The sequence below is a fragment of the Pan troglodytes genome, chromosome 10 (assembly GCF_028858775.2).
Source record: "Pan troglodytes isolate AG18354 chromosome 10, NHGRI_mPanTro3-v2.0_pri, whole genome shotgun sequence".
Taxonomy (NCBI): Eukaryota; Metazoa; Chordata; class Mammalia; order Primates; family Hominidae; genus Pan; species Pan troglodytes.
The window spans coordinates 111968371-111987399 of record NC_072408.2 but is presented as its reverse complement, the minus strand read 5'-3'; the positions used below and the strand labels follow the sequence as shown (position 1 = coordinate 111987399).

The window sequence follows — 19029 nt, the reverse complement described above, 5'->3', positions numbered from 1 at the left end:
TTTTAGTTCAACTCAGGTTTGCAAATAGCACTATAGTTATTACTAACATTAAACAATGCATACTGATAATCCCTTTCCAGGATTAGGATTTAAAGTAACTTCATATTGGTTCTTTTTATTGGAAAAAAGCTCTGGAAAGATCAAGGATGTATAAAGGAAAGAAAACACCTTTCTTTCACCTGGAATACATTGACAGGAGCCAATTTTAAACTTCAAATTTTTACCTATGTGCATGCATTTTATAAAAAAATGATTCCACAGATTTCATTTCATTCAATTAAGGGGGACCCCAAAAAGGTTAATATTAAGAACTACTGGTTTACGACATTCAATTTTGAACATAAACATCCAGGGGAAGGAAATTTTCAAAATTATGTTTATTAATGTTTTAGTATACACATTATATTCTCTTAGAATTGGGGGAAAAGGAAAACCCCACTCAAGTGAGGTAACAAACTTGCCATCTTTTACAAAATTTCATTAGAACTGACAATGTTATGGTGAGTCCTTAATTCCTGAGAATTTGAATTATTAAGTTTTCTGTGAACTTAAAACAAACGCTCACATTAATTTTTAAATTACAGTATGTCTGAAAAAATAAAATTAATGTTAATGTTATCAAGAAAAATCATCATCCAAATGTACATATTAACCTATTAGATGTGAATATACTGAAGCCCTGTTGCTCTGCAGTTTGACACCATTTAAATTCGTTTCCAGGATCTTATTTCAAATATATGAACTTATAATTTATCCAGATAGCAGTGACATTATTTTGACCTAAAGGAAAAATAATTGTCTGTCATTTTCTTCTCAACTGTAGGTATCCAGGGAGTCAGCATGTGAACTCTATCTAGTATTGATAAAATAATTAATTTACACATGTAGGGATAATGAACAGAGAACATGTGATTCTCTTCTAGTAACAATTTCTATCCCTTAATAGGAGATGATTTCAGAGAAGTTAGAGAAGAAAAACAGAGAAAACAATACTGTTGCTATGAAATGACGAATTTGATATAATCAAATGCAAGATCATTAATATAAACACATAATAATGAAAATATAAATTATTAATTATGCAGCATGCTTTAGGGCCATTTCTACAGTTATTATGAATTACAAATATTAAATGCCTTTAATCTATCCACTGTTCATAATTCTGTAAGCCATGTTTACATAATAAACAAACATTTCCTACATATTCTGTCTCTTCTGACTTTTAACAATTAAAGTATTTATCTTGGGCTGGCAAGTTACCCTGACCCTAACCAGTAAGTACAAACAGGGCATTGTACACCCATTCTAAAAGCTGGAATCAAAGAATAATGTTAGAAGTATTTGCAGGATTTATCCAAAGAAATGTTTAGCAGACAAATGCAATAGAAAAAAATCAAGCATTTCCCAAAATGGTGTTTGTATTAGAAAGTTTTAAACTTTTGTCTTCATTGTAAAGGTATCACTTTATTTTATTTTTAAAAGGCCATGATTAACCATTTAATAACTTACATACCTTTACAAAAATAAAACTAACAGCTTGCTGGGCACAAAATTTACTCAAAATCTTTCTGTACTTTTAAAATCAGTAAGTGATGTATCTTACTAGCGCTTTATTCTCACAGTGGTATTTTTTTAAAAGCCTGAACAGTGTAATTATTTAATCTGATGTTTTAAATTATACTTGATATAAAAAAAAAGTCTACCCAAACCATCACCAAAATTTCAATTCAATCTAATGTAGAAGAAACCTGAGTTTGGATGTAGAAATAATTCATTCAATTTTTTTTCTGACATCATACATCAAGCCTTCAACCAAAATAGAAGTGAAGCTTCAAACAGGACTCTATGGCTTTATCTGAATTTTCTGAGTATTAAGTAAATCTTAAATTTAAAGCAGCTGTTGGAGGTTAAATGTTCTCAAAGCAATGTAAACTAGTTATAAAATGTCTCATCAAAGACATCAGCAGCTCTTGTGAGTCACATGAAATTAACAATGAAAGAAGGATCATCAGTTATACTGTACACTGAGAGTACATAAAACACTTGTGCCTCACCTCTAGTATCAAAGCCATCTTCATATATTCCTTTTATAAGAATATTGATATGTATTCTTTATGAACTTCAGGCTCATTCCTTTTGTTAAGCATGTATTTACTGGCTGTATATAGTATATGCATTGAATTTCCCATGACTTGAAATAACTATAGATCAAAGATCTATGCAAATACAAATTACAAACATGTAGATTACAAGAAATCCGAGGTGATAGTTTATGAATCTGGATTTGCCCTTTTATAACTTCACTTCAAATAGAAACATCTTCTACCCTCAAGTCCAGGCAAAAATCCAATTTTAAAATCTCATTCTTAACCTTTGAAAGTAGAGCCTTTGGAAACAGAATGAACTTCACTTTAAAGCACTGCCTTTAAGAATTGTAACATCTGTTTTCCAGAGATGTGACCCAGGAAACAATTCATCAATAATTTATCCATTCCACTGGCAAAAGTTTTAACAATTCTGACGATTTCATCATATGTGCAGTGAATACCATCCATATCATTTCACAACAGGATCAGCAGACACAGTGCTGTCAGACAGGTCTCCATTGCTTGTTTTAGTTTCTTCTGAAAGCATGAGTGAAAATAATAATGGATATTTATGTTCATTTTTAAACAATAAATTAAGAAGTAAAAGAAATTTGAGAAGAGCTGTATTGCCAAACTTCAAATTACAGTTGCATCCATCAAATGTTTCTCTAACATCACAAATTATACCTTGTTTACACTTTAAAATTTTTAAAAATCTAGGCTAAACACTGCAATTGTTTCCACTGGTTTTTAATGAAGGTGGAGTTGAGGGAGCTCAGAACCTGTATTGGGGTGGGGCTTCAAACCACATGGGCTCCTTTGTCCTGAGGAATCTTGATATTCCTGGTCTAAGAAAGGCCCGCTCCCCTCACGCCAGTTCCTCCAGCTGGGCCAAGAAAGAACCATTACAGTACATTGTCATTCCTGGTAGGAACATGGCTGCAAACTCACATATCAAAACTGTCCAGAATGAATAACTTTCCATTTGTATTTATAACTTATTATAATAAATTATATGTAATATATATTATATTATTTCTTAAAATAATTTTAAATGAAGCAGCTTTTCACTGTTTTTGACAGAATGAATTCCTGGCTTTTTGTGCAAAATGTCATGTGTGCATATTTCATTAACAGACAAAGACTATTTGAGTAATGTATTCAGAAACTCTGACTATATCTCTGAGCAATCTTTAGCTGAAATAGTCTTAGAACAGTGATGTGAGTGATAATATAACAACTGCAACTCTGGAGAGTTCCTTAAGAGGAATAGGCCAAAGCAAGGAATCCCACTGCCATGAGACTGAAGGGTTGTTTGTTTTGTTTTAATGCTTTAGCCTGAAAACAAATGTCCAATCGCCAGGCAGAGTTTTCCCAGTCACCTGGGCTGGGGAAAAGGTTCTGGCATCATGAAACACATGAGGAGAACTGAGGCAATAACTGAGTTTCTTCATAATTTAGATTATACTGATTCAGATTCTTCCAAATGGCTTTGCTAATTTATCCTTGAAAATGAACACAAATGTAGTATGTATAAATTTTCATTTAATATTGTCTTCCAGATTAATAAGCTGAAACAATTTTTTCAAGCATGTTTATTTAGTCTAGATTCACAAAACGCCTGGATATGCACCTAATTAATAAATAATATTAGTAATATTTAATTTATGCAACAATGTCAAGAAATAAGGTAGTTCACGTAAGTGGTCTACCCAAATGAGTCACCTCTACTCTATATAAAGAAAAAAGGTGTATTTAAAAAATTAACATAAAATAAGATTAATAAAAACATCTTGTTTTATGAAGAGCTTTATATCTTGATTTATGAAAACTTCATGAAGCACGAGTAAGACAAAAAGGAGACTAGTAAACATGAAAATTATAAGGGTTAACTAGTCGCTGTATCTAGTTTTGATCTTCCAAGCAATGAGAAATGTATGCTATATAATATCCATGACAGAAAAAGGGAAACATCTGTTTCTCAGAGAAGATGATTATTCCTAAATTTCAAATCTGAGAGAAATATATCATGGGGACATTAAATATGAAACACTGAACAATGCTCTTACGCCTTAAAAAGTATAGATTCCTTTCCACCATCCTACATAGAATACAATGGACAGAATCCTTTCCTTAATGACTGAAGTTCATTGAAATCACTATCAATTATTATGGCTATATTGCCTGAGTCTCCAGGGCCTGACTATGAAAGAAGGCAGGATGCTATTTACTACAACTAAATAGCCCCTATGATTTTACAGTTCTTTAATCATCTGTCCCATCTCATTCAGTCAACATCTAGTCATCAGCAGCTCTGCCTTCAGCAACATTTAGCTGTCCTCCTCTATTTGTTCCTTCAAATCTAATAGTTTCTGAGCCATGAAAGAAAAACCAAACTTGTGAAAAGTGTATTTAAATTAAAAGCAGATGATCCTGAACAAGGTTTTAAAGGGTTACCAAGTGTGAAATGCATAAACTACATAAATTCCTTTTCAATTTCACACAAGATCTATATAGGCTTTACTTTTTTAAAAAGACTTAATGGTAGGTCTGTGTTATTTTCCAAAAGGACAAAGAAGCTAGATGTCTGACCAGATAAAATGGTGCATTACTGTCTATTACTAAAGACATTTATTGGTCTTTCCAAATTTAAACCACTCACTGACCTTCCTTCTCTTTCTTTTCTTGGTTTTCTTCAGCCGCAGTCTTGTCTGCTCTGAAGAAAATTCTTGCACTGCTCAGTGAGAAATACAGCAATTCAAATTCCTAAGTAAATTTAAAAATTTGAAATAAAAACCAAAAATACTTATTACGGCACAATACCAAAAATATATGCATTTTTATGCCTCTTATTATTATTTTTAAAAGCTCTAGTGGAAATCATACAGAAACTGAAATAAGTAACCCGCCCATTTTTAAGATGTGAGTCAAATGGCTTCCAAATAGCACTCATTTTAAAATATAATCTTTTTGCCACTATTCATCTCACTTGTGAAAATGGTAGTTTCTATATGGCTTCTGCTTTTCAGACATTAAGAAGTCATGGATATCAAATGGTAAGTCAAAGCAGATGTGACTCTTAGGCTCCTTTCTACCTGTAGATAGACATCCAGTCGCTTCTGAGTGAGATTCATGGTTTGTAAGAGTTTTTCATCTTGACTGGCTGACTGTACATTCTGTTGCTTAGCAACTGCTCTTATCTCCTTCAGGTATTTCTCTCTAACAGACTGGAACCAGTGAAGTGAGTCAAACTCCCGGTACTGATCCAAAAGCTTTAGAATGTAAGCCACACCTGCAGGCATAAGCAAAACTAAGGTTAAATTACAGTGAGTACAGAAGTGGTATTCTACTCCTTCACCAATAATTCCCAACACTAAGCATTCTGAGTAATAATTCCTAGCATTTTAAGTTTGTCCCATTTCAAGTTACCTTTTACAGCATAAATGAATGACGGGTTTAACAAAATGGCTTAATTCCTCCTTTAAAAACAATGTAGAAGTATAACTAAAGACAAGTCAATTAAGAAGAAAATAAATAACTAACATGGCCATATAAATCACCAGGAGAAACGATATAGCTGTAAGCGTAAAGAATAAAACTTTCCATGACTTGTACCTATAATCCCAATACTTTGGGAGGCTGAGGCTAGAGGACCTCTTGAGCCCAGGAGTTCAAGACCAACCTGGGCAACACAGTGAGACTCCTGTCTCTAAAAAAAACAAAAATTTTTTTAATTAGCCAGATGTGGCGATGCATGCCTGTAGTCCCAGCTACTCGGGAAGCTGAGGTGGGAGGATCGCTTGGGTCCAGGAGGTCGAGGCTGCAGTGAACCATGATTGCACCACTGCACTCCAGCCTGGGTGACAGAGCAAGACCCTGCCTCAAAAAGAAAGGAAAAAAACACTTCAACTGCTAACAAGATGGCAATTGAGGAAGCTACAAGGAAACCAGAGAAACTAAATAAAAGACGTTAAAACTGTACAACCCCAACAAAAACAAAGCCTAAATATTAGGCCAAAGTAGACAAGTGATTAGCAATACTAAGAAGGCATTCAATAAGTTATAAACTACAGAAAACAAGTATCGTCAATCATGTATTCCAGCTAAAAACATGGTAAACAACACTCATGAAAAACAAATCTATAGGCCGGGCATGGTGGCTCACGCCTGTAATCCCAGCACTTTGGGAGGCTGCGGCGGGCAGATCACGAGGTCAGGAGATCGAGACCATCCTGGCTAACACAGTGAAACCCCGTCTCTACTAAAAATGCAAAAAAAATTAGGCAGGTGTGGTGGCTGGTGCCTGTAGTCCCAGCTACTCGGGAGGCTGAGGCAGGAGAATGGTGTGAACCCAGGAGGCGGAGCTTGCAGTGATCGTGCCACTGCACTCCAGCCTGGGCAACAGAGCGAGACGAGACTCTGTCTCAAAAAAAAAAAAAAGAAAAAAGAAAGAAAAATCTATAAAGAACATATAGACCTATTCTCAAGCAAATGTTTCTAAGAATCCATTACAAGGTCAATATAAAATTAATGGAAAAACAATTCCATTAAGCTTACCCATGGCAAAGCCATCATCAGTAAAGGCAGCTCCAATTTTATTTTTTTTATTTAATTTTTCCTTGCAACTAATGGAATGCTCTACAAAGTTGAGGGTCTAAAAAGATGTAACAACATGTTAGAAAAACAATTTTGCTAAGAAAATCTTCAGAATTCCTATAACAGACATTTTAAAAATTATAAATAGAATCACTATAAATAGAATAGAATAGAATCTAGGTTCCTGTCCTTTTCATCTGAAACATTTGCCTTAGGTACCCTCTTGGTGAAGATACAATCTATACAAGTGTATCTTCATGGATCTCCTTTCCAAGTCCTTTAAATATGGGCACTCCCTCAATCACTACTTAGCCCAAAAACAGTACCTTGTATATCTCATTATAAAATATTATGCACATTTTACAGAGAAGGACACCGAGGCTTGGGAGATTTATTATCTCACCCAAAGTCATATATATTAAGTGAATGCTGGAGTTAGCAAAGTAGGCCTGCTTTATTTCAAAGCACAAGTACTCTTAAAAACATATGCAAGACAGTCCTTACTTACACCTACCTAATTCATTCGAAAATACTATTTCTTTTCATGTTCTTAAGTGTGAATCCTCAAAACAGTACGTCTCTTGAAAATTCAGCTCTTCCAAAATGCCTTATCTAATCATATCTTTTATTCAACAAAGATTTACTGAAGCTTACAATATACCAGGCATTATTAAGTACTTATGATTAAACAAATGATTTCTATCTAGAGTTCACAGTCTAGAGCAACACTGTTGGCAGGGACAGAAATGTGTATCTGCACCATCCAGTACATACAGTAAGCCACTAATCACAAGCAGCCACTGAGCACTTGAAATGAGGCTAGTATGACTGACAAGCTGAATTTTTAATTTTTAAAAAGGTATTTTTATTTTTTTCGCCCTGCCTTATGATTTTATGAAATTTTAATTAACTTAAGTAGCCACATGTGACTATACATGGATAGCACAGCTCTAGAAGAGTAAATGCAGAAGTGTTTAAAAACTAATTATGATATACAGTGTGCTAAGTACTATAATAGCCTACGCTGGAAACAAAACCAAGTTTCATTTTTTTGACTGTGAAACTTATTCAGCAATTAATCACCTGTTTGTGAATTTTTTATCAATCAATTCAATCTTTTTTAGAAATCTCATTTATGCTTGTCTTTTTTCTGGAACTACACTACAAACACAAGTACAAGAACAGTATTCTATACTTCTTTGTAGTGCTTTTAATCCACTTTGTTTTCTCCATCACTAAGCGAATTCTGACAACTGCCTTGTAAAACTCCAGACTTTTTCCTAAGCTTACCAATGGGTTAACTGCTGTCTACAATGGTTTGAGTACATTGCCCTTCAAATTAAAAAAATATGGTGAGAACTCACCCCAAGTTAACTATAGTATTACCAAATACGACACTCTCCCTCCAGTTTGACACTATCTTAAGATGAAAAGATTCTTACAAGATGAATATGAACATTTTTTGCTATATCATAGTTAAAATACAATTATGATAGAAAATTAACAAATGTATAAAAGAAACAAAATTCATGGAAAAAAGCTGTTTATAGGCTATTAGCTACTTTCAATAGGTAATAATGGTTTTAATATGTAAGAAGATGTGTTAACAACTTGGGCAGCAATATGAAAAGTCACTATTCTTGATCAAAATTAAATATAATAAAGAGCTTCATCTGCTGGGTGATATTTAGATTTTAAAGCTATCTACTTACAATTTTTTTTAAACTTTATAGGAACCTTAAGCCAAAACAACTCTTATTACTAATATATACCTCTCAAAAATTCTTAACTCCATTTTCCCTAATGGAACAGCTGTTTTTATAATGCAATTTTTGATAACTTGAACTATTTTTAGATAGCAACTACAGAGTTAGAGCAAGAACACATTACATACTCTAAGAGGCATTAAAAATTTAGTCCAGATGTTAGTATTTACTACTGAATAGAAAGAAGTTATCTTCAAACAATATGCTTTAAGAAATGTGTTAGAAAAAACTATAGTAACAGCTAAAGTTATTCTACATTAAGCACTTAAAATGATTATATATTAATAATTCTGCCCAAAGATTCTATGGCATATACTCATATAACTTAAAAAATACTCAAATTTCTCCAGTAATTATTTTAAAAAAATAAGAATCTATCTTAGGCCATACGTGGTGGCTCATGCCTGTAATCTCAGCACTTTGGGAGGCCAAGGCAAGAGGACTGCTTGAGCCCAGGAGTTCAAGACCAGCTTAGGCTACACAGTGAGACCCTATATCTTAAAAAAGAAAACAAATTACCAAAATTAGGCATGGTGGTGCACACCTGTCGTCCCAGCTACTAGGGAGGCTGAGGCAGGAGGCTGGCTTGAGCCCAGGAGGTCAAGCCTGAGTAAGCCATGATCACACCACTGCACTCCAGCCTGGGTGACAGGGCAAGACCCCATCTCAGAAGAAAAAAAAAATCTAACAATAAGAAAGTGTCCTTCAGCATGGCTAACAAATAAAAAATTCTATGTCACATTCACTGAGATCACATTTAGTTTTATATGCAACCAGGAAATTAATAGTGTAGTCTGTATGCATTTCGTGTTACAAAGAAACCAGATCTATTCATGCATACTCTTTTTAAAAAAAATTCATTTTAGGTTCTGGAAATACTCACCAGAGGGGGAACAATTATATAGAAATTTCGGAGATGTATATTCTTTGGCCTTCGAAATTCTGGAGCAAAAACGTCCACAAGCATTTTGAAATATTCTGTGCCTTCGGCAGAATTTCGTGTGTGATCACTGAGGACTGAATCCAAATGCCTAAAAAGCAAAAAATTATTTGGTTCCTTTCTCAAAAGAAGCGTGGCTTTGAAAAAAATCCATCTCTCAATAGTTTAGATAAGAACACTTGAAAAGCAGGAAACACTGTAAGACACTTCTAAGAAAATTTTCTTGGAGTTCAGAATAAACTTATTTTCTTATGGACAGAAAACTGATCAATATTAGTAAATTTAGTCCCAAAAATAGACTATTAGAACATCTTGGGACTTAAAATAGTTCTGTATTTCTTCTTCCCACAGTGAGGCCTGTAGAACTCCTCTTCATTGTAAATATTTCCTCTTCCCCTTAAATCTCTAACATTTCTCCTACATCCCCTTACCTCAACATAAACCTGGCTCTTTTTTCAAGAACTCAGTTTCCCTCTCAACCTTCAAAAACATCAGCTGCTTTTTCTCCTGCATCCCTCATGTACAGCTACTACCACTTTCAATTATTATTCCTCCACCACTGTAAGAAAGAAATCTTCCTTTGTGACTCACATAATCCAACTATATCTAACTACCCAAATACTCAACTACTTCTTCCTAACAGCAGACATCTACTAACCTTTTAACCACCGTCCTACAATTACGCAGGATTAGGATGCCTGCTCCAGTTCTCCCCTGTCTATGCAGATCATCTATTCATTATCATGACCCTACATTTCCTTGACTTCAATCAACCACTCCCTTGCACCAATCTGGATCTTCCAACTAGCAGTCAGCTTTACCCTAGAGATCTTAGAAGACAATATCCTACTCTCTGATTTCCTCACACTGCTTCAAAATATTTTTTAAATGGTCAGCACTTTCGGAGTGAATGGCATCATTTAACATAAGGTAAAGGTCTGATCCTTTCCTTTGAGACACACATCACAAACTATTTAAACCATTTTCAGGCACATGACTTCAAATGGCTTAACTTTGTAAATGGCTTATGTAATCTGGCAAAGAGCTAAGCTATCTAACAGACTATTCCAGAGCAAAGCTTCTGTGCTGGGGCCTTATTCTCACAGAAATGCATGCATTTTCCCATATACTTTTTTATTTTTTAAAATTTCAAGCCTATCAAAAAGTTAAAATATAGTATAATGAACACCTGTATACCCTTCAACTAGATTCACCACTTGTTAACATTTTGACACAACTGTTTTCTCTATTTTTCTGAAACACTTGAAAGTTGTGGACCTTTTATCACTTAGCCCATTAATGCTTTAGCATGAATCTATTAAGAATGAAAACATTTTTCTACAAAGCCACAAAACACTGTTATACCCAAGAATATAATACAGTATTAACTAATAAACAATCCATGTTCAAATCTCCCCCAATTATTCCTCAAATGTCCTTTACAGCTGTTTCTTTCCTTATCTAGGATATGATTAAGTATCACCCATTACATGTGATTATCAGGTCTCTTTATTCTCCTAATCTAGAACAATCTCCTTGTATTTTTTGTCCAGGCCAAGTGTTTCATAAAATGCTCACATTCTAAATTTTTCAGGACATTTCCTCCTAATAAATTCAGGATAAACATTTCTGGCAAGAATACAAACTAGGTACTTGACATTACATTGCATCAAGAGGCCACATTACATCTGTCTGCCCCATTACTGGTGATGCTAAGTTTGATCACTTGGCCAAGGTGGAATATATTTCTCCACTGTAAAGACAGTTTTCTCCTTTGTAATTAATAAGCAATTTTATGGGATGAATTACTGAATGAATCCTCTGTTCTCTAAAAACTTTTCACCTAATGTTTTAGAAACCACTGGGGATTCTTGCTTGATTTCAAGTATTACAGTGATGGTTACAATTTCCCCCCTAAATTTAACAAGCATTCTTCCATAAAGAAATGACTTTCATTCTCTTATCATTATGATCTTCTTATGATAACCCTTCTTATATTATGACTCATTGATTTTTTTTATTCAACAGATTTTTATCTATCATTATTCTTTTTGATCATATTGTCTCCCCTTTGCCCAGGGGTGCCCCTTCATGCCTGATTCAATAACCTGCTGTAAGTGTGAATAAAACATACAGTTTTCTAAACATATTCTTAGCAATTCTGCATGCCTCTCGTTTTATGTTACAAATCACAACTGACTCAAGTCCTGCACTGTTCAATAAGATAGACATTAGCTATTTAAATTTAAATTAAGATAAAATTTACACTTCAATTCCCCAGTCGCATTTGCCATATTTTAAGTGTTTACCGGCCATATATGGTAGTGGCTACAGTGCTGCTATAGATTACATATAAGAAAGGACTGGCATTCTAGAACACTGTTGGTGAAGAGAAATATTTTAAAAAGTAAAAAGAAAATAGATGAAATGAATTTTATGATTGAGGTATTTGGCATTCCTCCTTTTATACTAAATCTTCAAGGTTAGTTATGTACTTTATACTTGAGCACATCTCAGTGTGGACCAGCCAAATTTTAGGTGCTCAAGAGCCATGTGTGGCTAGTGGCTGAAATACTGGACAGCATGTTCTAGAACCTGGAAAGGTCTTAGAATACTGAAGTCTTAAAAATTATACTTCATAAACTGAGGCCATAATTTTGTATAATAAAAACAGTGGCATAAAAATTACATATTACCCTCTGGTCTTCTCTTCAGAATGTTTTTTATAAACACACTTTTTTATATCTCCAAATTTAGATTACCTTGCTGCTTTTAACGTTTCTTCTGCAAGACCTTCTTCTTTTACTAGTTCTTCAAAATTTACAATATCTTCAAGATCAGGAACAAATCTACATAAGAATTTGGGAAGGCATTTATTAGGTCAAGTAAAATATGTGCAATTGACACAGATATGAAAGTGGTACTGCAGGACTCTAAAATTTTCAACTATGTATTTGGAAACAACTGTGCATTTCAGTAATATTATTCATATCACCACTTTAGTTCCAAATTGAATTTTAGATATGAATATTTTAATCCTTAAAATCATGTAATCTTTACATGCATTCATAAACCATATTGATAAATTAACTTAAGAGAAATATTTTCAGAAGTCTGCTGCAGTCTTAAAATTTGAGAAAAATCTAGTAGAATTAATAGTTTTCTTCCATATTTTATCTCAAAATATATCAAGAACAAACACCTTATCTACAATATCACTTGTAACATATATTTAATGGACACAATTTTTAAAATGGCATAAACAAGGCAAAAATGATGTTTGCATCCATACCTAATGGCATTGCTGCTACAATGAAGACCACCAGATCTTATCATTCGTACATAGCCCATAGCATTACCTTAAAAACCACACAAAAAAATCAGATATTTATATAAATAACTCTAAATTCTAATAGGAATATAGTTACATACAGTAGTAAATTACAAGGTTTCCACTCCTAAGAACCAAAATATTTTGCTATATTTTACTTCAGTTCTTATTCCATAAAAAGTAAAACTGTTACATATTTCTACACTTAAAATATAAACATACATACTTATATATAACTATATTAAATATTTAAAAGTAAATGTTATTTTCATTTGATAAACTAAAATCATTAAATGCTGACTACATTAAAATGGTCAAGCTTAAAATTATAATATCAATAATTTCTCCTCTCACATTGAGATTCAATCTCCGCCACATACACAATTGGAAGTGATATCAAGAAATCTTTATTTGATGCCTCCCAAATTTATATCTCTGGCCTGGACTCCTCCTCTGAACTCTAGGTTTTTTTATCCGATGCCTACACTTTTATGTCTAATAAGAATTTTATATTTAATATGTCCAACTCAAGCTCAGGATCTTTATCCCCAATTTTGCCTATCAAAGAAACTGGCAATTCTATCCTTTCAGTTGCTCAAGCCAAATGTCTTAAAGTCATCCCTGGCTCCTTTCTCTCGCATTTTATAATCAAAATGACTGGGCAAATTATGTTGACTTTGCCTTGAAAATGTAGCCAGAATCCACCCACTTTTCATTCACCCCTTCACAGATATCCTCCTATCCAATCCATCACCAGCTCTTGGCTGGAGCACTGCAATATGCAATGGCCTCCTGATTTCCCTACTTTCACCTTTAGCATCCTGCCACATTCCCCAGTGTTGTATAATATCTACAGAGCCACTAGTGAATTTTTAAAAACTAAGTTAGAGCGTATAGTGCTTTTTCTTTTTTTTGAGACAGAGTCTCACTCTGTCACCCAGGATGGAGTACAGTGGTATGATCTCAGCTCACTGCAACCTCCGCCTCTGCAGTTCAAGCAATTCTCCTGCCTCAGCCTCCCAAGTAGCTGTGATCACAGGCGTCTGCCACCACGCCCGGCTAATTTTTGTATTTTTAGTAGAGACGGGGTTTCACCATGTTGGCCAGGCTGGTCTTGAACTCCTGACCTGAGGTGATCCACCCACCTCGGCCTCCCAAAGTGCTGGGATTACAGGTGTGAGCCACCATGCCCGGCCCCATATCATGCTTTTTCTGAAAATGCTGTAATGGCTTTCCACCTCAGAATAAAATCCTGCATGATCTTGCCCCTTGCTACTGTTCAGATAGCATGCCCTGCCACTTAGATCTTTGCTTACTCCATTCCAGCCCCTATTTCTCAAAAATGTGAAACGAATCAGGGCTTTTGCACTTACTGTTGCCTCTGTCTGGTAGACTCTTTCCCCAGATGCACGTGGCTTACTCCCCAACCTTATTTAGGTCCCTGCTCAAATGTCACCTCCTGTTTTCCCTGAACATCACTGACTAGCACTGCCCAGCCCCCTTACATCTCCTTACCCAGTACTTATCACTGACATACTATGTATTTTTCTGTCTGCATCTTCCCCCACCTAGAGTTCAAGATCCATGAGTACAGCCTTTGTCTTCTTCACTGCTCCATCCCTAGAGCCAACATGTCCTGGCAAATAGTAGGAATTCAATTTATAATTGAACTTTATTGAAATTACTTGAAAGAAAGAACAGACGGAAATGTAAAAACAAGTTAACATTTCATAATCATGAGTAACATACATTTTACATACATTATCTTATGTTTTTAACAACCCTACATAGCAGTTAACATTGAATCTATTTTAAGGCCTGTCCCAATATGAGAAATGACATTAAAATTTTTTTAATGTGCATCTTTAAAAAGTCAAATGACTAGTTTGTTTTCCTCCAAATCATCAGACCAAAGTCTGAGGAAGCAAAATAGGAGAGCCTAGTATAGAGCGGCAATTAAGAGTAAAAGCTCTGAAGCCAGGCCACCTGGGTTCAAATCTGGTCTCCCACATGTTAGCTAAGAGACCTACAAATTATGTTATGTTACCTCTCTGTATCTCAGTCTTCTCATCTGGTAAATTAAGCTCAATAAGGACAGAGACTTTGTTTACTGTCATAAATATCATCAGCACCTAGAAACATTTGTTGTACTGAATGAATACCTGTGCAGTGAATGAAGGGAAGTAATATTTCATAAATGTTGTGGTAAGATTCACGTGAGTTAAAACATATAAAGCACTAAGAATAGCCATGGCACAGTAAATGCTCAATAAATGTTAATTATTATTATTTCAGCAGGCAAGTTATTAGTCAAAAAGGCTTCCATTTTGCTCCCAGATTCTTTACACCTTTTCTCAAGATATTTATCAGACTCAAAAGCACATTACAGTGTTTTATAAGCAGAGGTAAAGAATTTGTATTGGCCGGGCGCAGTGGCTCACGCCTGTAATCCCAGCACTTTGGGACACAGAGGCGGATGGATCACGAGGTCAGGAGATCGAGACCACCCTGGCCAACATGGTGAAACCCTATCTCTACTAAAAATACAAAACTTGGCCGGACGTGGTGGCATGCACCTGAAGTCCCATATACTAAGGAGGCTGAGGCGGGAGAATCGCTTGAACCCAGGAGGCACAGGTTGCAGTGAGCTGAGAACGTGCCACTGCACTCCAGCCTGGGTGACAGAGCAAGACTCTGTCTCAAAAAAAAAAAAAAAGAATTTATATTTTCTAAGAAGAGAATAAAGAGTAAAACGATGGATTAAAATGAAAAGGATAATATTACCCAATTGTGGACTGCAACCTGGTGGTAATCAAGGTGACATTAGATGGCACACCAAAGAACACTTAGTGATTATGTATTTAGGGCAAAAATGACTAGCATTTTAAGGACTATGATTTAACAACTGTTATTTCTAAGGAAAAATTATACTCTCAAAAAAAAATAAAAACATGTAACAAATAATAGTGAAGGCAGTATTAACAGGATGCAAAAATTCTGGGTATGTGAATAAATAAAACTTAAGTAACACTGCTCTAGAAGGACAGCTCTTAATCTGAGGTCCATAGACCCAAGCTTTAAGCACATGGACTCTAGCATATCATACACAAAATTGTGTACGTATGTCATATAGGCATTAGTTCTGGAACAATCATCCTGGAGTTTTCCTCAGATTCTCAAAAAAGGTTAAGAACTATTGCTCCATAAGTTTGCTGCTTAATATTAAATGTCCACTTGAAGAAAACTTATTTGTACTTATTTGACAATACTTAATATTGAATGGTTTATAATAAAACATTTACAAAGGTAAAATCCTCCAAGTTCTTGTACTAAAACATAATAGAAATGTCTAATATGCAAATCAATTAACTGAAAAAACTTTACTCCAGAATGAAATGCTTATAACGTATTACCCACTAGTAAACCTAAAGTCTCCTGAAAGCAAAGGGGTTGGTATTCCCAGCACCTAACAGAAAATGTGGCATAACAGATGCTTAGTAAATGCTTGATAAATGAATAAATCAATCTCACAAGGCAGAATTTTCCCAAAATATAGTCAATAAGATTTTACTGTTTGGTGTTAATATAAACTTTCAAGAATATAAAACCCATTTGGACTTATAGCTAAATAACCCTGGTTTAAGTCCCAGAAACACGACTTACTTCTTTCTCTAAGTTTCTCTTTTTTCATCTTTAAAACGATTACATGCCTATCTCACAGGGTTATTGTGAACATATAATGTATGTGAAAAGCTCAAATAAGTATAAAGTTTTGTTAAGCTATGATTATTATGAAATGTAGTTCTTACTTTTAAATATAAAAGTACTACATATCAGAAGACAAGTTCCACTCGTAAGGGCAGAAGGACAATACATTATATGCACAAGTAAAATGGTGTAACATAGAACTTAATAACTTTTCATGTAAATATTTTATACCTTCACATTTAGACTGGAACTTGTGGGAGCCTTTTAGAAGCCCAAAACAGTGCCTTGAACAGAGCAGGTATTCGGTAAGTACTTACCAGTTTACAATTATTAATATGACCTTTGAGATTTAGTTATTAAATAACTTTTATTATAATTGAAGAGGTTTTATTTAAATGATTAGCCTATAGTCTATCAATTATTTCTGCAGCAACAGTCTAATCATACTTACAAATTTTGGGGGTAAAAAAATTACATGAGTAGAGTAAAGCTGAGCTCAGGCTTTCACATGAACTGCTTATTAGTGTGAAATAGTTAATATATGAGATAGACTGTAGGGATCTGTACCTGATTTCCCAACACTTTTATCATAACTTACCAATTTGGCTGATGAGTTGCCTGAATTGATCAAGGTAGCTCTGTCCCTCAGGTGTTATTCCAAGTTTTCTGATGCCTCGATTGAATTTTTCTGCTCTATCAAAAGGATACTAGACAGAAAATTTTAAGGCTACTTTTAATAAAGATTTCTAAAGCACAAAATGCCTCCCAAATAAACCATGCCAATACTACTCTCCTTTTAATTTTGTATTTCATTGTGCTTAAAAATTAATTAAGATTAATAATTCATACACTACCAATGTTCAAGGTCAATATAATTTCTTTTTGACATTAGCTAAAACGACTAATAATCAATGCCACTAACCTAATTTCCCTACCACAATTATTAGTCTCCTAACCTCCAACAACTCTAACAGAAAAAAGAAACCAATTCCTCCCAGAAACACCTGTTCACAGATGTGTGACCAAGTTTCTGTGGGCTGAATAGGTATTAGGGACTTAGAAACATACTCCTTCTCAATGAACACACGTCAGCTGGGTTAAAATTTCTAGTAACCATCACCAATAAAAAAACTACTTTTTGGTCTTGGTTGATTAGGAGATTTAGGAAATTATTCATTTTGTAATAATAAGAAAGCAATTCTTACATAATAGCATGAATATTTATCTCTAAATACTAGGAATTTCTGCTCCAATAAAAATGAGCTGGGCTGGGCACAGTGGCTCATGCCTGTAATCCCAGCACTTTGGGAGGCCGAGGCAGGCAGATCACTAGGTCAGGAGTCCAAGACCAGTCTGACCAATATGGTGAAACCCCATCTCTACTAAAAATACTAAAATTAGCTGGGTGTGGTGGTGTGCACCTTTAATCCCAGCTACTCAGGGGGCTGAGGCAGGAGAATCGCTTGAACCCAAGAGGCGGAGGCTGCAGTGAGCTGAGACTGTGCCACTGCACTCCAGCCTGGGAGACAGAGCCAGACTCAGTCTCAAAAAAAAAAAAGAGTTAATACAATCCTCTACTGATAAACGTAATCTGTAATTTTATTAGATTATCCTATGAGAAAGTAATATTTTGCTACTCTGGCACTGAAGAGAACTAGCAACCATTATACAAGAGAACTGGAAATAGGTGTATCTTAAGAAAAGTAATTAAAATAGTTCCGCATATGGCAAATCAAATATAGGACCCATCTAAGCCTGTTGGTTCTCAATCCACATGGCTACATGCGCCTGCTGCCACTTAACAATTCAACAGACTCTTCACTTCACTTCACTATGGGAAAACTCAGCCTGGAAGGTGAAAGGAAAACAGCGTTCTTTTTTTTTTTTTTTTTTGAGACAGAGTCTTGCTCTTGTCACCCAGGCTGGAGAGCAGTGGCATGATCTCGGCTCACTGCAACCTCCACCTCCTAGGTTCAAGTGATTCTTGTGCCTCAGTGATATAGCTTGGCTTTGTCCCCACCCAAATCTCATCTTGAATTGTAGTTCCCATAATCCCCACATGTCCTGAGAGGGACCAGGTGGAGATAACTGAATCATGGGGGCAGTTTCCCCTACCCTGTTCTCATGATAGTGAGTTAGTTCTCACAAGATCTGATGGTGGTTATAAGGGCTTCCCGCTTTGCTGGGCACTCATTCTCTCCCGTCACCCTGTGAAGAGGTACCTTCCGCCATGATTATAAGTTTCCTGAGGCCTCCCCAGCCGTGCAGAACTGTGAGTCAATTAAACCTCTTTCCTTTATAAATTACCCAGTCACAGGTATTTCTTCATAGCAGCATGAGAATAGACTAATACACTCAGCCTCCTGAGCATCTGAGACTTCAGGCATGTGCCACCATGCCCGGCTAATTTTGGTATTATTAGTAGAGATGAGGTTTCGCCATGTTGCCCACGCTGGTCTCAAATGCCTTGCCTCAAGTGATCTACCTATCTTAGCCTCTCAAAGTGCTGGATTACAGGCATGAGCCACTGCACCCTGCTAACAGCAGCATTCGTATAAATTATCAGTGGGAATATCAATAGTGAAGTGTTTTTGGAGTGCT

The 19029-nt window shown here is 35.2% G+C and overlaps 1 protein-coding gene across 8 annotated transcripts in view; it reads right to left on the bottom strand.

The window, feature by feature from the left end:
- Nucleotides 1-358: 358 nt before the first annotated feature.
- The window catches only part of WASHC4 (WASH complex subunit 4), a 61071-nt gene continuing 42400 nt past the window's right edge, over nucleotides 359-19029 (bottom strand). For 5 of the 8 annotated variants that reach the window (XM_522571.8, XM_054664636.2, XM_016924092.4 and 2 more), the window contains 8 exons: nucleotides 17027-17135; nucleotides 12682-12748; nucleotides 12152-12238; nucleotides 9333-9480; nucleotides 6645-6741; nucleotides 5183-5379; nucleotides 4754-4853; nucleotides 359-2624 (listed from right to left, as the gene is read on the bottom strand). In XM_522571.8, the coding sequence (XP_522571.3) occupies nucleotides 2557-2624; nucleotides 4754-4853; nucleotides 5183-5379; nucleotides 6645-6741; nucleotides 9333-9480; nucleotides 12152-12238; nucleotides 12682-12748; nucleotides 17027-17135 (873 nt within the window). In that variant the 3' untranslated portion in view covers nucleotides 359-2556. Of the gene's footprint in view, nucleotides 2974-4753; nucleotides 4854-5182; nucleotides 5380-6644; nucleotides 6742-9332; nucleotides 9481-12151; nucleotides 12239-12681; nucleotides 12749-17026; nucleotides 17136-19029 lie in introns of all 8 variants that reach the window. The other 3 variants (XM_063787075.1, XR_010148442.1, XM_016924090.4) reach the window with 3 other exon arrangements.